The following is a 12,055-nucleotide window of genomic DNA, read 5'->3' as shown; positions in this document are numbered from 1 at the left end:
CATGGGAAGTTGGAGATTGTTGGACAAAGGGCAAAGATAAAATTAATGGGTGGAAGTCGTCAGCATAACATGTTCAACAGGCAGAATGATTTTTTTGCCATAGGAATATGCTTCACATGAAAGCCTTTGCTAAAACATTTGCTCATTGTAAACAAATTATTAAACTAGTGTTTGATCGGACAATTGCCTCATCAAAACCTTGATACTGAGAAAATCTCTGCAGAATGTCACTTTCCATGACATTTTTTATTCGATAGACTATACAATTTTCTTTCATGGGATGTGGGCATCACTGGCAAGGCCACATTTGTTACCCTTCCCTAATTGCCCTTGAACTGAGGCACTTGATTGGCCATTTCAGAGGGCAATTTACAGTCAACCGCATTGCTGTGGATCTGGAGTCATATGTGCGTCAGACTTCCATCCCTAAAGGACTTTAGTCAACCAGAAGGGTTTTTAGTCACTGCTACTGAGTATAGCTTTTCCAGATTTATTAATTAATTTTAAATTCCACCACTGTTTGTGTTAGAATTTATAATAATTGTATTAGTGTCACAAGTAGGCTTACATTAACACTGCAATGAAGTTACTGTGAAAATCCCCTAGTCGCCACACTCCGGCGCCTGTTCAGGTACACAGGAGGGAGAATTTAGAATGTTCAATTCACCTAACAAGTGTGTGTCTTTCTGGACTTGTGGAAGAAAACCGGAGCACCCGGAGAAAACCCACACAGACACAGGGAGAACGTGCAGACTCCGGAGACAATGACGCAAGCCAGGAACCCGGGTCCCTGGCACTGTGAAGCAACAGTGCTAACCACTATGCTGCCATGCTGAACCTTTGTCCCCAGAGCATTAGCCTGGGCCTCTGGATTACTAGAACAGTGACATTATCACGATACCACCATCCCCCCAAATGCAAAGCATTAATATATTTCATAATCTACAAAACAGTCCATTGAGTTTTATTGGGTTTTACTTAGCACATATCACCCACTTCTGTTCACATTATCCACTCATTGGTTTTATTAAATTTACCAACGCAATGTACTAGGACATTGCAGTAGTTGCCTCTACATTTTTCACTACAGAATTAAGTTTAAAATTATAATTTAAAAATGAATTCAAAAACCACCACCCCGATTTTACCTCACCACCCTGAAGAATTTTACCTCACCACCCTGAAGAGTTTTAACTCAAATTCTTTATTTGATATATTGAGAAAATTGTTGGAGATCAAGTGATGGATAGCAACAAATGGGATTTAATCCTTTCAACACCATTGTCAGAGTACTGATCAGAAGTTGCAACCAATCTGCACGGAGTTAGATGAATTTGGTCAGAATTATAGTATGATCGTAGTCAGGTTGGGGGTAGCATCTGTGAGAATGTGATCTACAACAGAGGCCTTCAGGATAGAAAAAAAAACTGGCAAGGAGAAAACAAACGGTATTTAACTTGCTGACTTACTCATTCCATTTTTCAAAGGAGAGATAACTTCCATATTTTCTCTAGGAACTCGCAAAGAATTTGTATCAATGAAATAAGTTGTGCCACTTGATTTTCCTTTGTCTCCTTCTATTTCCATAGGCGTGCTCCCATCATCCCTCTCCAACAGCATCCCAATCGCTGTTGGAAAGTCTGCCTTTAAAAGATAAATTATAGTTTAGCTCACAATACATTTCCAACTACATAGCATTTTACTAAATATTTGAAAGAAAATATATACACAATACTATTTCAAATATTTGTTCAGTTTACAAGAACATCTGCAAAAACATTTTAACAAACTGGAAAACTTATTAGAATAGTGCATCATCATTTAATATCAGAATAATCGTAATAAACGCAATAGCACCACATAACTATTGGTATTACCTTACTAAAGAAACATGCAAATTGTACCACTATTTGCAATAAAGAACATTAAGGAAATATGTGAAGTAGTTTTTGGAAATCAGAAGTCAGTTTTCATGATGGTTCAGCAAATGTATCCAGTGAATAGCAGAATAACACAAACCCGGACTTAATTAATTCAATCCCCAGCCATTAAATTTGACCTTGATACCTTGGTTCATGAATGGAAAAAATTACCCATCAATCCTGCTCCCATGCACTCGCCAGTGATTTCCTGCAGATTAATGTGCTGAGGATAATGTTGCCAAAGTAGAGACATAGGAGCACTTATGCTGTCCCACAAAAGCAGTTGTTGTTGTAATGGTTTGAGGGTCAAAGGCAGGAGAATTGGGAATGTCAAGAGAGCTTTTCCCATAACTGGTGATGAGAATAGTGCAGTTGAGGCAAGGTAAGGGACATGTGGGTCGCAAGGGATCCAGGCCATGGCCAGAGATTGCATTCAAGTTCTTAGACACCGACGAGGAAGAGAAGCTACAGCTTCCTACTTAAGAGTAGGAATTAACAGATCTTTTTCAAATTGTAAGGCAGTGACTAGTGGGGTACCGCAGGGATCGGTGCTAGGATCCCAACTATTCACAATATATATTAATCATTTGGATGACGGAACAAAATATAATATCCCCAAATTTGCAGATAACACCAGGTTGGGTGGGAGGGTGAGCTGTAAGGAGGATGCAGAGATCCTTCAGTGTGATTTGGACAAGTTGAGTGAGTGGGCAAATGAATGGAGATGCAGTATAATTCGGATAAATGAGAGGTTATCCACTTTGGTAGCAAAACCAAAAGGCAGACTATTATCTGAATGGCCATAAATTAGGAGATGTGCAACAAGACCTGGGTTCCTCATACACCAGTCATTGAAGGTAAACATGCAGATACAGCAGGCGGTTAATAAGGCAAATGCTATGCTGGCCTTCATTGCAAGAGGATTAGAGTACCAGAGCCGAAATGTCTTGCTGCAATTATACAGGGCCTTGGTGAGGCCACACCTGGAATATTGTGTACAATTTTGGATTCCTTATTCGAGGAAGGATGTTCTTACTCTAGAAGGAGTGGAGAGAGTACCGGACTGATTCCTGGGATGGCGGGACTGATGTATGAGGAGAGATCGGTTAGGATTGTATTCGCAGGTGGTCAGAAAAATATGGGGGGATCTCACAGAAACCTATAAAATTCTAGGTCAGAAGAATGAGGGGGGGAACTCACAGAAACCTATAAAATTCTAACAGGACTAGGCAGGGTAGATGCAGGAAGGATGTTCCAGATGGTGGGCGTGTCCAGAACCAGGGTGTGACAGTCTGAGGATGCGGGTATGCCATTTAGGACAGAGAAGAGTAGAAATTTCTTCACCCAGAGAGTGGTGAGCCTGTGGAAGCAGTTAAGGCCAAAACATTTTCAAGAAGCAGTTAGATATAGCACTTAGGGCAAAGAGAATCAAAGGATATCAAGGGAAAGCAGGATTAGGCGAGTTAGATGATCAGCCATGATCATTTTGAATGGTGGACCAGACTCAAAGGGTCTCCTCTTGCTCCTATTTTCTATGTTTCTATGCTCAAGGATATGAAAGAGGGGTTTACACAAAGAACGAGGCTAAAAGAGGCATGAGGCAGTGAATTGAGAGCTGAAATGGGGTGGAGTTTAAGGGAATTAAGTTGTAGGTGAAATAAGCAAGAAATGAGCCATTACTAGGTACAGAGAACGTAAAGGTAAGAGTGTCTGGGGCTTTGGGTGGGCTGTTAAACAGAAATGATTTATTAAACGGAGAGAGGCTGCTACCCATTATTAGACAAGTATTTGAATACATAAGAATTAACGGAGGTAGAAAAGATCAGGTGATTTACCAAAAATGGTATAAATTTATAAAATGTAATCCTAAAACCACAAGCTATCATACAAGACCTATGACAATGTAAAATACATAAAATACAATATTTTGAGGGCATGATCAAATAAATTGTTAATCACAAGTTTTCTCAATTAAAATAGATAGGAAGCATGATCAAACTCTAGCATTTTATGTGTCAGCTGTTCTTCCCTTCATTTATTTAACTTCCATGAAATCTCGAGGTGGTACAATATCAAGCTACCTTTGGGCAATCTTCTCCAGCATAGCCAGCTCTCACAGTGTATGACCCAATGTCAAACACAAGGGCACCGACCTCATCTGTGAAAAATTGAAGTGGTATATGAGCAAACTATTTCCTTGATAACAATGAAGCCAACAATTTGCAAAGAGAATACATTTTGTGGTTGATGTAAAATAATACTTTGTGTATTTATGCAGTCATTCCAATTTAACGATAAAAGTATTTTAAAAATTTTACATAAACTGAGGTTTCACCTACTAACTTTACATTAATCAGTCACAATGAAATACTAAGAAAACGCATAACTCGAGTAATAACAATTACAATACCAGTAGAGACTGATTAATTTGAATTCCAGTGACCAACTTAAAGAATTGCACGATAAGATTTAAAGTTAAACCTTTTACTATAACATACAATTGGTTAAACATTACTTCAGTACACTCAGTTTTTTTTTTAAAACAGTAAGGGTTATCCCGGTGTATCAGGAGGGTGATATTAGGAAATTGGGTCCAGAAATTATGTTGAAGATGCAGCAGGCAATTTAGGGGCTGAGGGGAAATACTGCAAGCATGGAGTCAGGTTGATACGCCCACACCTGGCCAAGTTACATTGTTCCAGTCAGACTTAAACTCACTAATGGGAATACACAGGATGCCCCCAGATCCATTGTTCTTCGGGACACTTCTGTCTGACCAGCCATTGGCTCATTACAGAGTCTGATGGCCTCTAACATGACTCTGTTGGGGCAACGCGGTAGCATAGTGGTTAGCACAGTTGATTCACAGCTCCAGGGTCCCGGGTTCGATTCCTGGCTTGGGTCACTGACTGTGCGGAGTCTGCACGTTCTCCCGGTGTCTGCGTGGATTTCCTCTGGGTGCTCCGGTTTCCTCCCACAGTCCAAAGATGTGCAGGTTAGGTGGATTGGCCATGCTAAATTGCCCTTCGTGTTCAAAAAGGTTGGGTGGGGTTACGAGGAGGGTGGAAGTGTGGACCCTACGTGCTCTTTCCAAGGGCCGGTGCAGACTCGATGGTCCGAATGGCCTCCTTCTGCCTGTAAATTCTATGATTCTATGTTCTTTTGTATAAACTGGCATGGGCTGGCCAGAGCTCCCTCAAATTCTGGCAGACTAACACTGCGTGTGAGGCTCAGTGATATTTTAAGAGATCACCCTGAAAGCCATTCCTACAGACTCCCATCTCAAATCCAGCTCCATGGCAATGGGAATCACATTGGTATTGTATCTAGGTAGAAATGGTCATTAGCTATTAATTTAAATTCCTAACTTAATTCAATCTGAAACTGAACAGACAATTTAAAGTATAACTATTTACAAACCCGGTCACTCCTAACATTTTCTTGTGACTTTGAGAAGTTTTTTTTTTATTTGTTCATGGAATGTAGGCGTCACTGGCTGGGCCAGCATTTATTGCCCATCCCAGAGGGCATTAAGAGTCACCCACATTGCTGTGGCTCTGGAGTCACATGTAGCTCAGACAAGGCAAGTGCAACAGATTTCCTTCCCAAAAGGACATTTGAGAACCAGATGGGTTTTTACAACAATTAACTATGGTTTCATGGTCATTAGGATTTTAATTCCAGATTTTTTTATTGAATTCAAATTTCACCAAGTGCCATGGTGGGATTCGAACCTGGGTCCCCAGAGCATGACTCTGGGTGTCTGGATTACTAGTCCAGTGACAATACAACTATGCCACTGCCTCCCCCAAACAGTCTAGCCCCACTCTTAGCACAAAGAATTTGGTCATTGTTTACAGGCATGAGCACAGCACCGCTATTTAACCAGTCATTTTTCCAAGCCTTGGAGAGTTTCTCTCCTGTCAAACCCACACTCAAAGAAATGTTTTCAACACTGGGAAGCTGAACTCATCTGTGAGGTCGGCTCTTCAAAGATTGGGATGTCATTATAAAAGGGTGCCCCAATCTTTAAGTAGGCTTGAGGGTCCCCCCACCTCCCATCTACGGGCAATGTCACCCCCCCCCCCCTCCCCCCCAACCCCCAAGGGAGGACACCCCGCTGTGCAGTCACTCAGGCCACCACCCACACTTTTCAGGCCTCCCACCCCATTTTCAGGACCCTCACCCATAACACCCCCAATCATTAGGAGGCCCTTTCATACCTGCCCTTCACCCCTCCCACCCGTCATACCCCCTTATCTCCCCTTTCATGGGCATGGCCCCCACAGACCCAGACCCTTGCCATCCTAGCACCTGGGCACTGCCACAGACAGCCTGGCAGTGCCAAGATGCTAGAGGGAGAACCAGGGGGCCACCCTGCTTTGTCCCCGACAACCTTGGGAAACACCCCCAGGTGCCGTTAGGCCTGGTCCACGTTTGTGTGGCCCAGTACTAAATGGCGCCCAGTCCAGGCCTCATTGGTGAGGCTGTTAGTTCCCTTGCACTGAGAGAATCCAGTACTGACATATTTAAATGAGCCTAATGTCTTAATTAAATATCTATACCTGGATCTCGCCCAGCGAGAGGCCTTGACAAAATTCACCGGCCTCGTCGCTGATGGGGCTGGTACATTGCACCCGAAATCTTAGCAGATCAGCCCTAACCAGCACAACCTTCACAACAATCATAGTATCAATAATATTGTAATTTTTATATGTTTACACACCCTACAAGATGCATACAATTACTGTATTTAAATTTAATTCCAAAAGATTCTTCAAAAGAAAACTCGCTCAGCACTTCTCCCATCGGATCCTGGGACCATCCACAAGCAGCCGTCGACCGAGGAAGGAAGGGAAACGCGGCGGTCTGCAGGTGAGACTGAAGCAACGCTGTTTCAAGACCCCTCTTCCCAGCATACTACTGGCATGCATCTAAGTGATTAAAAACAAGCTGGGCAAACTCAACGCTGAACTTACCTCTCAGAGGGAAGCAAGAAACTGTCACGTGCTCAGTTCCATAGGGACATGGCTCATCCCTGCCTCACTGGACAGTGCCATACAACCTGAAGGTTTCTCAATACACCGGACGGACCACACGGCATCATCAGGCAAAGCAAAAGGCGGAGGAGTTTGCCACCTTAACAACTCTTCCTGGTGCTCGGATGTGGCGAACCTAAACAACAATGTAACAGAACACCCGGAAGCCTTGTTCACCGTTGCCGGGGACTTCAAGGACAACCTCCAGGGTATACTGCCAAAACTCCACCAACACATCTGTCCCACCAGAGGTGACAACACTCTCGACCACTGCTACACAAAAATCAAGAGCACCTACCGATCCATTCCCCGACCACACTTTGGGAAATGAGACAGTGCTCCTTTCCCGGCATACAAGCAGAAACTTAAGCGGGAGAATCCGGTTAAGAAGGACATGCAATGCTGGTCCGATGCCACAGAAGAGCTCCTACGTGACAACTTGGAGTCAGTGGACTGATCCATATTTAAGAACTCAGCGACAAACCTAAATGAGTATGCCACCACCATCACAGACTTCATCAGCAAATGTATAGATGACTGCGTACTGAAGATAGTAGTAGGCGTGTTCCCCAACCGGAAACCATGGCTTAATTGGGAGATTGACTCCCTACTGAAGGCCAGGTCTGAGGTGTTCTAGTCAGGTGACCCTGATCTATACAAGAAATCCAGGTATGACCTCAACAAAGCCATCCGGGATGACCAAGCTAGTCACAGACTAGCACCACAGACTCGCGTCGGTTATGGCAAGGCTTAAACAACATAATGAGCTACAAAGCGAAGCCGGGCAGAATCTCCAGCAGCAGCAGTTCTTCTTTGGCACCGCGGTGTATGATGATGGTCTTCTTGAACCAGGTGGAGACTTCGGAACGGATAAGGGAGAGGTTGAAGATGTCCATGAACACATCTGCAGCAGCGCACCCCTCTCCAATTAACTCAATGCATTCTATGCTCGGCTCGAGCAGGAAACCATCAAACCGCTGTCGACCTCCCAACAGCCCCGGACATACCCATACCCACCATCACAGCTTCCAAAGTCAGATTGAAAATGAAAATGAAAATCGCTTTATTGTCACGAGTAGGCTTCAATGAAGTTACTGTGAAAAGCCCCTAGTCGCCACATTTCGGCGCCTGTCCGGGGAGGCTGGTACGGGAATCGAACCGTGCTGCTGGCCTGCTTGGTCTGCTTTAAAAGCCAGCGATTTAGCTGAGTGAGCTGAACCAGCCCCTAACACCTTGGTCTTCTTGAAAGTGAACCCTCGGAAGGAGACGGGTCCGGACGGTGTCCCTGGTCATGCACCCAGATCCTGCGCAGACCAGCTGGCAGATGTGTTTGCGGACATCTTCAACCTCTCCCTAATCTGTTCCGAGGTCCCCACCTGCTTCAAGAAAACCACCATCATAGCGGTGCCAAAGAAGAACCAGGCAACCTGCCTCAACGACCATCGTCCGGTGGCCTTGACATCGATCGTAATGAAGTGCTTTGAGAGGTTGGTCATGAGGCACATCAACTACATACCCCCAGAATGCCTAGATCCACTGCATGCCGCCACAACCGGTCCACAGCAGACGCCATCTCCCTGGCCCTGCACTCAGCCCTGGAGCATCTCGACAACAAGGACTAATACTCAGATTCCTAATTATTGACGACAGCTCCACCTTCAACACCATAATCGCAACCAACCTCATATCAAAGCTCCAAAATCTAGGACTTGGCTCCTCACTCTGCAACTGGATTCTTGACTTTCTGACCCATAAACCACAATGGGTAAGGATAAACAACAACACCTCCTCCACGATAGCCTAAATACCAGGGCCCCGCAAGACTGCGTACTTAGCCTCCTACTATACTCCGCATACACAAAATTTAGCTCCAACTCCAATCTACAAGTTTGCTGAGGACACGACTGTAGTGGGTCAGATCGCGAACAACAATGAGTCAGAATACAGGAGGGAGATAGAGAGCCTAGTGGAGTGGTGTAATGACAACAATCTCCTCAATGTCAGCAAAATTAAAGAGTCATTCATTGACTTCAGGAAGCAAAGTATTATACACACCCCTGTCTGCATCAACAGAGCAGCGGTGGGGTGGATACGTGAGTTTGAGTAGGGTGATCATTGCTCGGCACAACATCGAGGGCCGAAGGGCCTGTTCTGTGCTGTACTGTTCTATGTTCTATGTTCTAAGGTTGACGGCTTCAAATTCCTGGGTGTGCACATCACCAATAATCTGTCCTGGTCCACCCAAATCAACACTACGACCAAGAAAATTACAATAGCGCCTGTACTTCCTCAGGAAACTAAGGAAATTCGGCATGTCCACATTGACTCTTACCAACTTTTACAGATACACCATAGGAAGCATCCTAACTGGCTGCATCACAGCCTGGTATGGCAACCGCTCGACTCAAGTCATGAACGCCGCCCAGTCCATCACGCAAATGCACCTCCCTACCACGGACTCTGTCTACGCCTCCGCTGCCTTGGGAAAGCGGGCAGCATAATCAAAAATTCCTCCCACCCGAGTTATACTCTCCTCCAACAGACAGGAGATACAAAAGTCTGAGGACACGCACTACAGATTCAAAATCAGCTTCTTCCCCACTGTTACCAGACTCATGAATGACCTTCTTATGGACTGAACTGATATCTCCATGCATCTTCTTAATGTTTAGCACTACACTCCGTAAGCTTCACCCTATGTCTATACATTGTGTATTTATCAGGTGTCCCATGTTTTTTTGTATGGAGCGACCTGCCTGAACTGTACACAGACAATACTTTTTATTGTACCTCAGTACACATAACAATAAATCAAGCTCATATATTGAAAAAGGACAACTAGATCAGTCAACACTGTGATGTGCCCCTTTTGAAATCTGCAAGATTCACTATCCGCGATCCCATTAACTGCATCCGCTTATATCAGGAGCTATAGAATGGGGTTGGAGAGAGAACTAGAGATTTTTATTTAAAACCAACACTGAGAAGCCAGCCTTACTTAATCTTAAATTTGCTAAGGCAATTCCAACTTTAACATCTTTTCATTCCTTCCCGTCTGTTAAGTGTCCATCTCTTAAAACATTCAGTTTTAGTAGAAAGTGGTGAAAACAAATCTGCAACATGGGTGAGAAGAGAAACAGAGTTTCATCAGAACTTATGGGGCAGTTTCATGCTCTGGGTCTGGTTACATGATGTGGACCGTCAGTTTATTTCTTTCACGGAGACGTTTATTTGACCAAGCTACACGAGTGGGAGGTGAATGAAGCGTTGTCATAGTGGCTCTAATGGAGACAGTGTATGAGATGAAGAGCCTGTCTCTGAGCTGAACTCACGTTGCCCGCCTGCCTCTGCAACCCCCTCCCACTCTAACATGCCCCAGGCCTGGCCTACAGCCACAGCCGCAGCCTCCTCCCGCGCAATGCCCGCCGCTCGCTCCCTCCCTGGCTCGCTCACCTCCTCCGTACACGCCGCCGCTCATCCCCGCTCCGCTCGGGGAAGGTCACTCCGGATGGTCTGTACAGGCCGCTCGCTGCCCCTTCGCCCCAACGAAACGCCGGCTCCAAACGGAAAAACCGCTCCCGACCAACAAAGAGCAGCTAATGGCCGACCCGAGCCAATCCAGAGCGGCGTGGGGCGGGGACACGCCTGACTGACGGCCCTTGCAACCAATAGGAACAGACTTCCCACCTCCCTCCCGCATCACTCAAGCCTCGGCAGCCAATCAGCTGGAAGCGGTTGGCGACATTTATTTAGTGGTTCTCAGAGAGAACACTTCAAAATGCGCGGGAGCGGAGGGTTCAAAAAGAAAGAAAAGAAAGTGGCTGCCCTTGGTATTAATGCTCCATTCCATCCAGATGTCTGAGCAAAATCGAGTCTCAACTCTTCACCCAAGAGAATTAGGGTGTAGGTATGGAACTCAGGGAGAGGGACTGTGAGGTCCTTGAGCCCCTCCCTGAGAGGGGCTGTTTAGCACAAGGCTAAATCGCTGGCTTTGAAAGCAGACCAAGCAGGCCAGCAGCACGGTTTGATTCCTGTAACAGCCTCCCCGAACAGGCGCCGGAATGTGGTGACTAGGGGCTTTTCACAGTAAATTCTTTAGAAGCCTACTCGTGACAATAAGCGATTTTCATTTAATTTTTTCATTTCAATTGACAAAGGGAATGAGATGTTGTTGAGAATCAATATTCAGTGAAGAAGAGACCCGCCGGCCCATCGAGTCTTCACGGATGCTTGAAAAACACCTGACCTACCTAACTAATCCCATTTACCATCACTTTGCCCATAGCCTTAAATGTTATGACATGCCAAGTCCTCATCTAAGTACTTTCTGAAGGAGGTGAGGCAACCCACCTCTGCCACTCTCCCAGGCAGTGCATTCCAGACCGTCACCACATTCTAGGTAAAACTGCATTTCCTCACATCCCCTCTTAACCTCCTGCCCCTCACCTTGAACTTGTGCCCCCTCGTGACTGCCCCTTCAACAAAGCTGCTCTCTATCCACCCTGTCCATGTCCCTCATAATCTTGTACACCTCGATCAGGTCACCCTTCAGTCTTCTCTGCTCCAACAAAAACAACCTAAGCCTATCCAACCTCTCTTCATAACTTCCATCCCAGCAAACATCCTGGTGAATCTCCTCTGCACCCCACTCCAGTGCAATCACATCCTTCCTATAATATGGTGCCCAAAATTGCACACAGTACTCCAGCTGTGGTTCACCAAAGTTTTATAGAACTCCAACATGACGTTCCTGCTTTTGTAATCTATGCCCCAATTGATAAAGGCAAGTGTCCCATATGTCTTTTTCACCACCCTATTAACCTGCCCTTGTGCCTTCAGAGAATTATGGACAAACACGCCAAGGTCCCTTTATTCCTCGGCACCTCCCCGTGTCATGTTGTTCATTGAATGCTTCCTTGTCAAATTTCCCCTTACAAAGTGTATTTACATCATACTTTCAGGTTTAAATTCCACCTGCCACTTGTCTGCCCATTTGACCATCCTGTCTATATTTTCCTATGACCCAAAACACTCAACATTACTGCTAACTACCTGACCAATCTTTGTGTCATCTGCAAAATTACTGATCTTCCT

General features: G+C 45.1%; 1 protein-coding gene across 1 annotated transcript in view; it reads right to left on the bottom strand.

Annotated features, from left to right (window-relative positions):
• Positions 1 to 10,574, bottom strand: part of actl6a (actin-like 6A) — a 29,792-nt gene extending 19,218 nt beyond the window's left edge. Inside the window, exons 1-3 of the mRNA XM_038815225.1 lie at positions 10,415 to 10,574; positions 4,004 to 4,080; positions 1,470 to 1,644 (exon numbers count right to left, since the gene is read on the bottom strand). Coding sequence (XP_038671153.1) covers positions 1,470 to 1,644; positions 4,004 to 4,080; positions 10,415 to 10,439 — 277 coding nt within the window. The 5' untranslated portion in view covers positions 10,440 to 10,574. The remainder of the gene's footprint in view (positions 1 to 1,469; positions 1,645 to 4,003; positions 4,081 to 10,414) is intronic.
• Between the last annotated feature and the right edge of the window lie 1,481 nt (positions 10,575 to 12,055).

This window comes from Scyliorhinus canicula, chromosome 13 (assembly GCF_902713615.1).
Source record: "Scyliorhinus canicula chromosome 13, sScyCan1.1, whole genome shotgun sequence".
NCBI lineage: Eukaryota > Metazoa > Chordata > Chondrichthyes > Carcharhiniformes > Scyliorhinidae > Scyliorhinus > Scyliorhinus canicula.
This window is presented reverse-complemented; position numbering and strand designations above follow the sequence as displayed.